The sequence below is a fragment of the Polyodon spathula genome, chromosome 3, assembly GCF_017654505.1.
Source record: "Polyodon spathula isolate WHYD16114869_AA chromosome 3, ASM1765450v1, whole genome shotgun sequence".
Lineage (NCBI taxonomy): Eukaryota > Metazoa > Chordata > Actinopteri > Acipenseriformes > Polyodontidae > Polyodon > Polyodon spathula.
The window spans coordinates 20,557,512-20,572,996 of NC_054536.1; the positions used below are offsets into that span (position 1 = coordinate 20,557,512).

Sequence of the window (15,485 nt, forward strand, 5' to 3'; positions counted from 1 at the left end):
TACATGGCTATTCAAGCATTCAAAATTCTAAAAGGTATTAATAATGTCGACTCAAGGGACTTTTTAGACCTGAAAAAAGAAACAAGTACCAGGGGTCACAAATGGAGATTAGATAATAGGGCATTCAGAACAGAAAGTAGGAGGCAGTTTTTTATACAGAGAATTGTGAGGGTCTGGAACCAACTCCCCAGTAATGTTGTTGAAGCTGCATTTTGGGATTCTGGAATCAATAAGCTACTAACAACCAAACCAGCAAGATGAGCCGAATGGCCTCCTCTCGTTTGTAAACTTTCTTATGTTGTTATGTTCTTAATATAAGAATATTCTGTACAAAAACCCGACATACTCTATTCCTAGCCTAAATTAAGTAAAACATTAAAATGATACCTTCCTTATTAATACAACTGGAACTACATGTTGGAAAATGTTACTTAATATGATTGAAGCTTAAATGAATGCTTTATTATATAAAGGAAAAGCTCTGAAAACAGGAATATTAAAAAATAAAGCTTACAAATAAGATTACTTAATGAAGACTGTAAAAGTATGCCTGTACATTTTGTTAAAATAGCAAGTGAAATTCTGCAAGTTTAAACAAATGAGCACAGAATACTTTTTCTCAAGTTTTTTTTTTCCCTCCAAATCATCAGCTTCTTTCAAAAGTCAAAAATAACTCAGTCTCCAAATGTAAACCAATTGATTGGAGAACGGTCATTGAAACAAAACCCTGCGTCTTTTCCATAGTAAGCTCATCAATGGCCTTAGAAATCTCTCCATGGCTGAACTAAAGCTCTCACTGAAACTCCACCACACTTCTCACTATACAAACAGCGTGCATGCGCTCTAGTGACATGTACGGTAATAGTAAGGAGCAAATGTTTGCGATTTCATTTTATTTGCAAACATTTGAAAATTCCGCATGAGAGAGCAAATTTCGTGATTTGTTCTGCAATTGCGGAATCCTGGAGGGACTAATATATAGGCTATTAAACTGGTAAGAAATTCAATATTCTGAAAATGTAGATTGTATATTGTAGAGACATGGTTGGGATTTTAGGGTTAAGACTGTGTTAGGATCGGTGTTATCTTAGTCATTCTAAATGGGTTATTGTTAGACTGTGCTTTCTGTTGGTCCTGTTTTTATTTTCATTCACACCAGTCTGATACCAAACACTGATACAAACACTGTCGTAGCTTCTCTTATTGTACAATTATTATAAGATACACCTTACACACAGCATATTATTTTATTTTAAATCACTGGTTTATAATACCCAATCTCAGTTATATTAGATAAGGTGAATGTATGGAATTAACATGGGAACAAAGCCAACATCAGTTAACATAACACATTTAATTAAGGATTCCTCCCTTTCTGGGTTTCTGAAAGGCTAAGCCAATAACATGAGCAATGCAGATATTGAGCCTGCTGTAGAATTACCTTTTTAAATATTTATTGAACATTTCTAAATATGCTGGTGTGTAATGAATAATAATAACAGTTTCCAGTAATATGTCAGTAACATACCACACTTTATGTTCTGGGTGTAATATTGTTTTGTATAGAAAGAGAATTCACAGCCAGGACAGGTCTGAGATATTACCTTGCAAGATGTTTTCCAGACATTGGTTTGTGTTTATTTCTGGCAATGAATAAAGTGCTTTGTCTTGAAGCATGACCCAGTGAATCTGGGGACCTATAGCTGAGATCCCCACTTCTTAGTCATACAAGGTTATCGTCCTCTTGTTTGTTTCTTTATTTTGTTTTTAAAGTTAATACATGGTGACCTGGAAAATAAACAAAGCATCCACAAACCCTAAATGACATTGTAATTATGGCCATGCTAGCCTTAAAACTGTTTTTAAAGTTAGAGCAAAAAAATGATAACTGTTTAATTATAACGCTGCATAAAATGCCAAAGAGCAGCAGTTATCATATTTGTTGTTTGTTTTGTCATTTTTATAAGCTAATAGAAGTTTAGCGGCGTTGTAATCTGAAAATGTAGCGGTGAAACCTGCACACATATCCAATTGCAATACAGCGTCCGACTTCACTTCTTACTGAAATTGCCTTTTGAACAGAACACCCCTAGATAGCATTAGAACCAATGATTAATTCAGAGCCAACCAGAACGATTCATAGCAGCTGCCACGCAGGCTGATCTGAAATCAAATGAATATTTCAATACTTTTGCTACAAACCCTGTTTAATCTACTGTACCTGTACTGTATCTTATCATGAAATATGACCAGGATGAAAAAGGAATAAATCTACAGGGTTCTTTCTCATGTCATAATCTCTGATTCTTTGACCTACCTGTTTGAGTCAGAACAGCAGTTGATAGAGAAAGTGACAGATTGCAATCAAAACAGTAACTTAAAAAATAACTATTTTAATCTACCAGACCATATAAGGAAAATTAAATATAAAGAACCAATCTAAAGGTAGTTAAAAAAAAATGTATTCAAATTTTAGTTGAGAAAATGGTTCATGACATAAGAAAGAGGAAATTAAAAAGAGATATAAGCAGTAGCTGAGCCAGCTGAAAGCATTGCCCAGATGGTAAGAGCTTCCCGCTTAGGAGAGGAGAGTGTATACATTTCTTTGAACCTGCACAGGATAGCTAACCTCTTGATATCTGTAATTGAACCCTTTTTGTTGATGATTGTTATTTTTTCTCAATGCTTAATGCTGTTTGCTGTGATTGATTTTAAAATACATTTTTATATGGGAGAATTATTCTAAAGCTTATTTAATGATTCACAGACTTGACTCATTTTTCCATCTTTTCTAACTGGATGTCTACTTATAAATATCTTGTAACACTAGAATCCACTTTAATCTCATTGCCCGAGAGCTGTTAGGATTCAAGAGCTTGACAATCTCAATCGAATAACTCAGTAATTCATTTTCTTTTGTGTTTCTGTTGTACTATTATTATTTAAATGTACAGTTTTGTGTTTTGTATGCTCTGAGCACACTCTTAAACTCTGGGGAGATGTTTAAGGAGGACACAGATGTTTTGGACTCCTGCAAGTGGACTGTTTGTGCACTGACTTCAGATATTAACATATCCAGACAAGTTTTAAGTAATCAAGAAAAATCACACGGATGCAGTTAATTTCATGTATAACAAATCAGACTGTATATTTCAGTACTCTTGTTAGAATATTAAAAGATTAATAATGGATCTGGTGGGTACAGACCACATCAGATCTTAGCTCACAGACAACCTGGGCAATCAAGTTTATATAACAAAATGGTTATACATGTTTTTCAAGTTCTATAGTGTCCACAGCTAAGTCAATATGCCAGCTCCCTATAACTAAATTAAATAAAAACCCTATCCCTTATCACACATTCCAGTATATGAGATACAAAAAGCAAAATATAATGCTTACCAAATAATTGAAAGAGTCAACGCCTCAGTCAGTCAAGATTCTCAACAAGAGCACTGTTTCGCAGCACGGACCAGCTTCTAGTCTGTGTTTAACAAACTTTGAAACTGATGCCAAACTGAAGTTTATTGACTTAATTAAACATTTTGAACTCGTTTTTAGTTCTTAAACAGTTGCAGAGTTCAAGTTACTTAGAAAATGCTACAGCTTACTTGAAATCTGCAACTGTTTAAGAGTTGAAAACAAGTAAAAAGGTCTAATCAACAAATTATTAGTACAATTAAGGGTATAGTTAAGTAACTGAGAGCTTGGTTGGAGTGAAAACAAGCAGCCACAGTGGGTCCTCAGGACCGAGTTTGAGACGCCCTACTGTAATCCATTGACAAACTATGAAGCAAAATAATGAATTAAAGAAAAAAAATGTAAACTACATTTAGGATTTGTTACTTACTGTAAGTATTCTTATATTTATATTTACTTATAAAGAAACAAAATGGCAGTGTACTTTAACCAAGCTGTACATCACTTTAGTTTGTGCACTGCATGTTTATGGTTAATTTGCCCTTCAACAACGTTAAGTGTCTCCTATTGTGTCTGCTGTCTGGTAAGTGCTTTCTAAACCAGTTGCTGGTGTTTCTCATTTAAGCTGTTGCTTCTTATATCTAGCCATGTGTTTATTACTTCTATCTCCACAGGCTGTCTGCCCTCATTTCATTTTTTATTCTCAGCAGAGCTCCTGCTCTTTCTGCTATGTGTTTAATATTCTGTCAAAATGTAACTGGGGAGAGTGGGGGCTTACCGGGAAGTATCAGGGTTTGGTGCCCTTATTTTGATCTCTGTGAAGCCCCCTTTGTCTCAGTCTTGGAATTTACTGTTGTTCACCATACACAGTTAACACTTTGAAGAAAATTAAATAGATATTTACTGTAATGCAAAGTTTCTTTTTAAAGGTTTACTGTGGTTATCCAGTGGGGCGGCAACGCCCTTTGTTTTAGGGAATATCCATAAGAATAGCAGTAAAGTGACCAGGTGTTGATATAGCCCCGACAGAAGCTTGTTTAGCTCTCAGAAAATGTCTATCCCAATCAGTGAGGTAACACACTGTAACCGGAAGCCATTTCAGCTATCCTGCCAGGGTCGGTCGTTTGAACGGTGGTCAGTCGGGTCGACGGATGGTCGGTGTACGGTCGACTCGAGTCGAGCTGGCGAACAGGCGGCAGTGTCATATCAGACGGTCATGCACGCCTCCCAGACCAACACCCCCCACCCCCCCCCCCCCCCCCCCCCCCCCCCCCCCCCTCCCCCCCCCGAATGGTAAACTAGCATGGGCCCAAGAGGGCACCGGAGTGGAACAGGGGAGAATCCAGCTTCGGGAGGAGGCCCTGTGGGATTTCTGCCATCACTGTGGGAAAAGGCTCAGCTTAGCACAATTTAGAGCATTTGGAGGAATTGGTCCACAATTATCAGGACTGTTTTGCGGTCAAGGCCAAGGACTGTACCCACGCACCAAACTGGTCCAAAATCAGATTGACACAGCCGTGAGAGAAACAAGAAGAAACTGAGGTCCTCATCAGAGAGATGGTTGCCAATGGGGCAACTGAGCACTCGGAGAGCCCGTGGGTTACTTAAGTGAGAAGAAGGATGGCAGCTTACATCTCTGCATGGACTACCGCTGACTCAACGCGGTCATGTGCAATGTGCTGGATGAGATCGCTGGCTCCCGTTGGTTTTGCTCAGAGGACCTGCGGAGTGGGTACAGGCAGGCTGAGCGCTCCCCTGATGTGCGTGTGAAGACTGCCTTTACCACAGGGATGATGCCATTCATGCTATGCAACACTCCTGCAACGTTTAAGAGTTTGATGGAGAGGGTTTTGCATTGGGTGCTGCAGTCTGACTGCGTGGTCTATCTGAATGACCTGCTGGTGCACGCCACCAAGTTCAGCGAGGGCCTGTACCACCTGCGGGAGGTGCTGGACCGGATCCGAGCTGCTGTACTGAAGCAGCACCCTGGGAAATGCCAGCTGATGAGGCAAGAGATATGCTTCCACAATAAATACAGGCTGTTATTCCCTTTTCCCAGTGATATGTATCAGTCTGATTTCATCAGGACTCCTACCCAAAATACCACTTACTATATATATATATATATATATATATATATATATATATATATATATATATATATATATATATATATATATATATATAGTAAAATTTATTAGCAGACGCCCTTACCCAGGACAACTTGCAGTTGTATCCAAAATAAAATACATATCAAGAATTACAGTACAATTAAGAGCATGATATAAAATACAGTGACTTCAGTTTTAATAAGAGCAAATACAAAACACAGTACGATTTGATATCGGGGCAATTCAAGAGCAGATAACGGTGTTGATAGTTACATCAGGGTTGGATATGAGTGCAAGTTAAATACAAAATACTACAGATTAGGTTAAGTGCCGGATTAAATACGGTAAAATAGGAAGCAGATAAGTACAAGTTAAAGTGCATTAAAGGCAGAGTGTTATATTGTCCAGAAGGAAAGAGCTTAGTTTTACAGATGTTGCCCGAAGAGGTGTGTCTTGAGGAAGTGCCGGAAGATGGTCAGGGACTGGGCAGTCCTGACATCCGTAGGAAGGTCGTTCTGCCACTGCGGGGCAATGGTGGAGAAGGAGCGGGCTTTGGAGACAGGGGAGCATAGAGGAGGTACAGCCAGTCTTCTGGTGCAGGTGGGGGAGAGAGGTTGGGTGGGGGTTTAGGGAGAGATGATAGTCTGGTCAAGGCATCGGTAGGCAAGTACAAGAGTCTTGAACTGGATGCGAGCGTTGATCGGGAGCCAGTGAGAACACCAGACGAGCAGCGGAGTTCTGGATGAGCTGGAGCGAACGGGTGGTGGACGCAGGGAGGCTGGCCAGGAGGGAGTTGGAGTAGTCTAGGTGGGAGAGTATATATAAACATCTTATAATGAGCAACAAAAGTACAGGTTTTGCAGTGGAGCACAATTATATTATATTTCCCCCATTCAGTCACATACTTTTAAAGCTTTGATCTATTGGCTGGGTGAATTTTAAAAAAGGGCTTTTGCATTAACCAGAAGGCCTTCAATAGTAATGTTTCAATAGTAGAAAAATCTTTCAATAGTAGTTAAACTGACTCCCAGGATACCGCAAGGGTACCTGTTTTATTATTTTTATCTGAATACAAGCCAGTTAAGGCTCTGAGGTATTATCATGCTATGACACAGTGTACATCCTGGGCTGGAAAGTCCAAGCTTCTAAGCCGAAAGGCTTATCTAAACTGACAGCCATATTGGCTCGAAGGTAACTACTAGACAATCATCTGGAGTCAAGATGGCTGCCAGTCAGCCAGACTGTAGAGCACTGGTGAAGCCAATTACTGTTAACCCTGGAAGGGATTAAAGGACAGGGTGTGTTGTTGGGAGGAAGAGGGATACAGAGGAGACAAACACTGTTTCTGAAGGTTTGATTTAAAGGTGCCTCACAATACTGACCGACCATGTTACAAACTGCATTTTGGACTATAAACAAAAGATTGCTGTCTTGTTTGAACTAAGGGACAAAAGGCGTATCCTTTCCTGAGACAGTTAGATGAACAATATTAAGTTTGGCCATAAATCCAAGGGAGCTAGGTTTTATTTTTTGTTTTCTGTTTTGTTTCCTGTTGCTGTCATAAATAAAAATGTGTCAAAAGACTCTAAAACGCATAACAGCTGTCTGTGACTTTCATTGAATGAGTGGTGGCAAGTGGCTGGCCATTTTGACAATTGTGCCAATTTACCACACAAGCCTATAACAATACATTTTCTTGCTTCTTGTTAGCATGGAAACATCCTTGCAAATAGGCTACTGCATCAGTTCCTCAGATTTCATGATTACCTTTACATGGTCTTACTGTCAGTGAAGTCCATCTGTCCTGCCAGTACGAACTTGTATGCCAGCTGAACCCGAATTATGAGAAAAGTTGAACGTAAAGCTCAGGTGAGGCCCTAATACCGCTTACAACTATAAACTGATAGCAGGATAAATGGCTTCACCAGAATTCAATTTTCATGAAGTCTTAGAAAGGAAAACTTTCACTTTGGACTTAATTGTTATTCTAATGAAAGGTTGGAAAATATCTGTGTTAATTATTACTCCTTTATATGTTTTCACACTGCACATTGATACGGTAGTGGTTCTGTAGTTCTATGCTTGTACTGATCATGTAGACAGAAGTAATCGCAAGCAGATTAATTGTTATAATGAGCTTGGCTGGATCTGTACGATAATGTAATTATACTTATACTGTAAAGTTTGTTATTGAAAAGTGTATTCATCTACCCACTGCTAAAAAGTGGTTCCCAGTTAGAAAATGCTTGAAACATGCTGGTAAAAGGCAATGGCTGCAGATATCAGAATGCATGATTTAAGTAAACAATGTACTATAAATTAAAGAGTAAATGTTTCAAATGTACATGTGCCTGGCATTTCAAATTATTTATGTCGGTAACTTTTCTATTTGGCCACACTCTGAGTAACTGGAGTTCTGCATTGCGTTAAAGGTTTTGCAGTTCTCTGAGCTGTAAAATCACATTTTTTAATATTTCTTTGTCAGATATTTGAATTTCTGAAAAGACACAAGCTCTATGTAGAGTGTCTGTTTACTCTGTTCTTTCCTATCAAACATTTACAGTATTTTGAAGAGAATTGCATTGCACTGTTCTGGCCTAGAGATTACAAATATAGCCAAGCGTTTTGCTCTGTGATGCAGGAGCTAAATCAAGGCTTGTAAATATGTATGGTCTGCTGGCAAAGAAGAGCCAAAGCACCTCCAGTACTTGCCTTGAATAAGTGCTGTCAGCCTTTATTTCAGTACTCTATTATTCAGCGTCTCTCAGCACCCTCCTTGCTGTAAATTATAGCAATCTTTACTGACTTTACTAAATAAAAGGGCCCAGTAATACAGGCATAAATCAGTGTATTATGAGGAACACTGAATCACATTAAATTTGCCACATTCCTGGACATTTTTATTTGTAATGCTTCAATTTGTTTCACTAATGTAGTTACATTTTTATTAGCTTGTCTTTTCCTTTTTCGGCTTGCTGATTAAGCATTTAACATTAGACTAATTGTCATTATTCAGGCATATAACCAAACAGTGTGCACTCTGAATAATTTATACTGCTGTAGTTTTCTTATTTAGATTTTAGACCCTGTAATTAATTAAGGTACTGGAGCAGTCAGACAATGAATAGTTTTTAATTTATTTATATACATTTTTACATAGTCTAATTATGCTGTCAACAGGACGACTCTGTAAAGACCCTACAACTGGGCATGTTTTTTTAAAAATCTTTACTTCTGTTTAATTAATACCTTTTTGGCGGTGGGGATGCTTCGTTGCTGGTACAAAATCGGAAACAAAACAACCTGAGTGTTGCTTAAGGACTATTTGATTTGATCAACATACTGTGTACAATCAGGATAAGATACAGCTTTTTTGGAGCATTTTGCAGAACTGAGGAATCACGCTGCATTTCATCAACCACCTGTCTGACTGTGGTTATCCCAGGATTAACCCTAATGGTTGATCCTGGTGCTGTAAAATTATTGGAAAACAATGGAGCTGTAGCTTATCATATTAAGGTGTATGTAAAAAATCAACACCTTTGTTGTTTGGTTCAAGTTTTGCAAAAGTTGCCAGGTGTTTTTTGAAGATTGGATAAACATTTTGAAAATATATTCCAATACATTTTTTAAATAAGTCCTGTATTTAAACTAATTAATCAATAAGATGATAACAATTTAAGTTATATTTTTTGTAATATGTTAGAAGTATGAGAGAGTGAGAGAGAGAGAGAGAGAGAGAGAGAGAGAGAGAGAGAGAGAGATTTTTTCTATAAAAGTTAGTTTTTTCCCAGGTCTCAGTTTGTAAACAAATTCAGCTAGCAAGACAGCATTGTTATGTTTGTTTTATTACAAAAAAAGGCTACCCCCTTGATTACAAAAAAAAAAAAATACCTCCAATGCCATAGTAAGTATAATTGGTAAGACGAAAATTATTACATGAATTATTTCAACACCAGATGATTTTGGCAGTGCTGCACAGTACTCATTTATTTTTCAGGGCAGTTACAGTCCTAAACTCACCAGACAGTGGCTAATGATGAGCTTCCATTTTGTCATAGACTGCCTCAGACCTATTAAATGTTGCCAACATTAAATCAGACATTCATTAGATTTCCAGTGATAGGCTATTCTCTCCTCAGAATACATCTGTGTTGCTGTCTCTCCACATTCTCTCTTTGTTCTCTCTCATTATAGAGAGGGGCTTTTGTGCTCCTGTTGCTAGTTTAGACATAGATCTATCTCCAAGCAGAGGGGAGGAGTTATGCACTTCAAAAGACTCACAACACAACTACAGGAATCAGTGCCTCTAATTCTGAATACATGTCTTACAGCAGCTGGGTGAAAAGAGAGGAGTTTTAAATGAAACTAAACAGAATCATAGCAAGTGCATAGGGAGACTATCTGCAAGAGTGGCAAGGATTGCAAACAGCCAGGCAACATTTTTCACATGCGACAAAGGATGGTACTGTGGCCCTGTTGTTGCTGAAGGAAGGTTTTGGATTTTAAAAGGATTTTAAACTTTTACTTTCTTTAAAGGCTTGCATTGGAAAAGCCAGGTCATAACTGGAAACAAACTAGAGCACAGGAATGGAAGAAAAATACATTTACTGAATGAGTTGTTTACTGAAGAATTATTATTTTTTTTTTAAATAGGAATATACATTTAAAGGGACTCCTGCGGATTTGGTGTTAGGTCACACATCTCCATTAACTTGTGTAAAAAAAAAACTATACTGGAAAACTTCATAAGTTATCTTGTTCTTAAGAACTATTTTCTTGTTAGCTGTTTTTGGCTTTTTGCCCAGCTATGGCATCTGTACACCATGTACTTGACCCTATTACCCGTGAATCCAACCCCAGTGAGGAGAAACAGACATCAGTGACGACCCAAAACGATTGTCCCCTCACATTTAAGGTAATCACGCTATCTTTTGTGAAGAAGACCAAGTTTCACGGTCTAAAGTATGTTTTTGCCAGCAATCGCTCAAAGCCACGTAGGGCATTTTGGCTCTTGGCTTTCTTTATCTGCGTCGGATTGCTGTCCATGTGGTCGTGGAACCGTATTCTTTATCTGATGTCTTATCCTGCAGTGACCAAGATCCACATGGTGTGGGCTCAGAACCTTTCCTTCCCAGCCGTGACTATCTGCAACCACAACCTCTTTCGCATGTCCAGGCTGACCAAGATGGATCTCTACTACAGCGGCTATTGGCTAGACCTTCTGCACATGAACCACTCAGTCAACGAGAACAGCCTACAGGTCCTCCGGGACGACAGGAAGAAAATGCTCATGGATCTGATGGACTTTAATCATTACACCCCCCCGGCTCACTTTGTGGTCAACACGACAGAGATGATGAACAGGCTAAGTCACCAGATGGACGAGATGCTTCTGGAATGCAAGTTCCAAGGGGGAAATTGCACCTTCAAGAACTTCACACCTGTACGTAAGAAAACAACGTTTTATGATTTATTCAGGTTTTACTTGTGTTTATTGTTACACTGGTATACACCTAAATGCAGATATTAAACCTGTGCTAGCCATTCCTTTGAAATAAAGCAACCAGCTCTGTAGCTGTGTTGTTGATTGAAGTTGATTCGGGCCACACACCCCTTTACCTGGCTCAGCAAAAGGTGCTACTGCAGAACAGTATGTGACTGTCAGAGTTAATCTGTTTACCTCTACTTGTTTGTTTTTTTTATATACTTTTAAACTCACTCCCAAACACATTCTTCTCACATTCTGTACAGGGGATTTTAAGTGGTTGTTACCTGTGCATTACTGTAGACTACAACATTAATTATTTATATTCAATTATAACAAACAAACATTATATAATGTATAATATAATAGGGAATATTGTCCTAAAAATACAAACGTAATATCATATATAATGTCAGCTATTTGACACTTTCCTAACCTTGGATACTCTGGATTAGTTATTGTAATCTGACATGCGACTCAGATACACAACTGCAGCCTTGCTTTTTATATGAATGATTTCTAGTTCTGCGCAAACAAAAGATGGGCTTGGTCACTCAGCAGCAAGGGTTGCGATTGAGCATACTGTAATAGGGTTTAAGAAAACGTAAGCACAAAAGCTCAATGGTTAACCTAATTCCAATAGGGAGCCTAATTATAGCTTGTTCAAAAATAAAATAAAAAAAAATAAAAGACTGGTATTTTCTTATAAAAACTAATACATTTTTGGAATGCTTGTTGTTACAATACATTAATACCACTGTTTGCCTGTTTCCCTAATGTGGAGAAAAGGGATTTAATTGAATTAGATAAGCCTGTGAAAAAGTAAAGATGTCTATGTTGTCTATGTTGTCTTGTTTGTAGTTTTTTTTTTTTTTTACACTTCAAAATACAGATACATGTTGCTACATGTTTCATGCACTTACAACACAAATTATTATAGGGAAAATAACTTTATTTTGATACATGCTGTTATGGATTTCCATCCTCAATAACAGAATTGTTCCTTATTTGCATGTAGTAAATATGATTCATTTAATACTAATTGACATCATTGGATATTAATGTTGTCAAATTATCATGCAAATTCTAACGACGATTGTCGAACATTATCGAGTTAAAATGCTTTTTAAAAAGTGTCAAATCTGATAAATTTCCAGTAATTCTTTATCTCTCTCTTTTTTTGTTTGTTAATATGTTGTTGAGGTTACAATTATGAATAACGTAGCCCGGCTTCTAACGAATGCAGCAGTCCCTGCCAGTGTGCCGCGGCTGTCAAAAATGTGACTTGGACCGTTAAATCCATTCTTCACTGTGAAAACTGTTTATTTTATTTAAACTAAACGGCAAGATTTAAAATGAGCGATTCTGCATATCGGCCTGTAGCTTCAGAATCTCAAAAGAATATTACAAAATCTGAAATACAAGTTTTTATTAAATATTCTGCATTGCTTCTTAAATGATATATTTACGTTGTCATATTTGCTGCGTCTTATTTGTTATACAATAATACATAAATAAAATAAATAATATGAGTATATTAACAATTACCGTTTTGAAATAGGACAGCGGTATCAGTATCTACATTTAAATCCCATTCATCATTTTTATACAGCAGCTTAATCGTGTTTGTGGGTGTCACCATCTGTTGAGCAGCTCAGCAGCTCTGAGAGCCGCTGAGTTCGTTGAGTCAGTGTTGAGTCAACGCTGCGCGTCACTAGCTTTCAACGCTGAGTTTAGGGATGATTTTAAGAGTTGTTAATTCTCAGCGTTGAATTTAGGAACAATTTTTAGAAGCAATAACACAGATTATATTCTTGACAGTACAAAACATTTCGTGGAATATTCAATTTCATTAAAATATCATGAATTTGTTATTGTGGGGTCCCAATCGATAGATAATTCGATTATTATCATTATCGTTACAAGCATATTGGATATAAACTTTTTTTTTTTTTTTTTTTTTATAAATCATAGTAACTTAAAATATATTCTGTTAAATAGACAAAGTTTCCATTTGCAAAAACAAGGCACAGTAATATTTTGCCTTTTTGATAAATTGAAACCTGCCTCATCATCAAAGATGTATTCATGGGGCGAAATACGGACATAAAACTCCATAATTCTCTAAAATAAATAAAATAACATTCAGATTTAGTTCACCTAAAGGTAGATGAAAACCACCAGAATCATTTCACAAGAATAAAAACTTTACATACTGTTGATTATTATTATAGATTTTACACTAATAACTTACCTGTACATACTGATATCGTAAGTTCACCCTTTCATTATTGCTTTCATAGGGTAGATTTGCTTCATTCAATACTATACATTTTTTTTTAGAACATGGTCAATTGTAGACAAGCAAACATTATTTATGTTGTAAAATGTGTCATTGACTTTAAGAATCCTGCTCTGTATCACACGAAGGCTGATGTCGTTATTGGCGATGGCCTTATCTACAATCGCACTCTCCTGTTTATCAATGAAGCGACGAGCATGGTCACCGGTAGGAGGTTATCTTTCAAATCTAAAAATGACTGGAATGTCAACACATGTACATTGCTGTATTATAACAATTAAACCAGTTCTAAGTACATTAGTGTTACATTACAAAGCTGTACAGTCTGCGAAGTTCACTTACCTATTTTCATTTCTAAAGGCAATAATGATGGATGCAACTATTGATCGTTTTATATTTGATTGCACTTGAAGCCCTGTTTCTCTCATTCTTAATCCATAATTCATGACATGGTCAAATATTGCTGCCTAACTTTCATTAGAAACAGCGACATGGTGTCACACTCGGCTCTCTCTGGTGTTGAGGCCTGTGTCGATTACCCCTGCTTCCACGAGCACCAGCTTGTCTGTCCTCTACTACCTGCTCCATTTCTCTACAACATTTGTGAGGTCACCTGGGGTTCCTTTTATTCATGATTGAGATCTAATGAATGATTGAACAATTGTGCAATTTTCATTTGAATGTGTGGAATTTTAATTTGGTGTAATTGGAATTGACTGCTCTGAATTGCAAACAGATATTGGTGTTTTGAAAATGAGACACTCTCATATGAATCTTGTGTTAAAGATATAACACTGTATTGAGTGATATGCAAATCTTGGTTTAATGTTTGCATTTTTGTATAAAAAGTAGGGAAAAGTGTTCATAGCTTTGCAAATGAGAAGAGGGTTTTGGTTTTTGAGTTACCTGTTTTGGTATCTGTTGGAAAACATGGATTGAGAATTGATTAGGGGTTTGCTACGCATGTGGACTAGCAGAGCTATACTGGTGTTCTTTTCTGAAAAGAGACTAATATTGCAGATAGCAGACTGTTTGGTTCAAGTTGCATGTACTGCTAACCACTGATAGAGACGATGCGTCTACAAACTGCCCAACAATGACTGCAAGCTAACGAGATAACAATGCTGTGGACTAGAAGGGAACAGGCGCTAGACTTCAGAGAAATCAAAAGAGATAATCCCACTGGCATCAAAGGGGGTCGCAAGGAGATAACAAAAGGCAGATGTATGGACCTTTTGTCTCCAGGAGTGTGAAGAGTGCACTGAGTTCAGAGGTTGTCACACTAGACCACACACACAGACACACACACATTAACACTCACACAATAAATTAAATTACCTTGACCATTGGTTAATGTCAGAGAAAGGGGAGGTGGACCATCTATACAGAAGGGTATTTAATGTCACGCAAACATTGTAATTTTGAGTTCTGTATGTCCTGTACCTGGGACCAGACTCCCTGCATATTTCAATAAACCTGGCAACTGATTGAAGAAAAGGACTCTGTGCATTTTCTTGAATCTACTTACTCACCATCTATTTTTTAAGTACTTCAGTATCTTTGATAACAGTTTCAGTAAATGTATTAAGACAATAGAGAAAAACTAATAAATCATGTTCTCAGTTGAACGCCCTTTTAATGTGTCTGGACATACAAATTATACCAGGTCACTAAAGTGATGCAGTTTTAAGGATCTTCTGTGTTAAACCATCACTGGTTCATCCATAATTTGTGTTGTCATACTTAATGGTGCAATAACATTGTAATAACATGCTATAAACTGGGTAACTACCAAGGGCCCCTTCTTCTACAACTTCAGGTGCCAAAAGTGTAATTACATGGAAATGGCCTGTGTCATATGTAAATGCAGTAGGCAACAAGATGCTGTTTACATGGCCATTCCAATATAATTACATAGTAGTTATCTTGTAACCATTGACCATTGGTCTTGAATTTAAAGTGCTACCTTTTTTGCTAGGTTTTGTTCTTTAAATTTGATTATAATTATTTAATTATTTTTCAATATAGAAATAATAAAAACAACAGGGGTGATTTATTCATCCCCACAATACAAATAGTGTGAAATGAGGTCCCTGAAAAATTTGGTTTATACATTTTAGGACGGCAATTATAGGATTGTCACAGTCGACCTCAAAAGTGAACG

At 37.3% G+C, this 15,485-nt stretch overlaps 1 protein-coding gene across 3 annotated transcripts in view; it reads left to right on the top strand.

Annotated features, from left to right (window-relative positions):
• The window catches only part of asic1c (acid-sensing (proton-gated) ion channel 1c), a 291,132-nt gene that overhangs the window by 236,482 nt on the left and 39,165 nt on the right, over positions 1–15,485 (top strand). For 2 of the 3 annotated variants that reach the window (XM_041244642.1, XM_041244643.1), the window contains exon 1: positions 9,824–10,977. The exons of the other annotated variant lie outside the window; for it this stretch is intronic. In XM_041244642.1, the coding sequence (XP_041100576.1) occupies positions 10,342–10,977 (636 nt within the window). In that variant the 5' untranslated portion in view covers positions 9,824–10,341. Of the gene's footprint in view, positions 1–9,823; positions 10,978–15,485 lie in introns of those variants that run through there. 3 annotated transcript variants of the gene reach the window in all.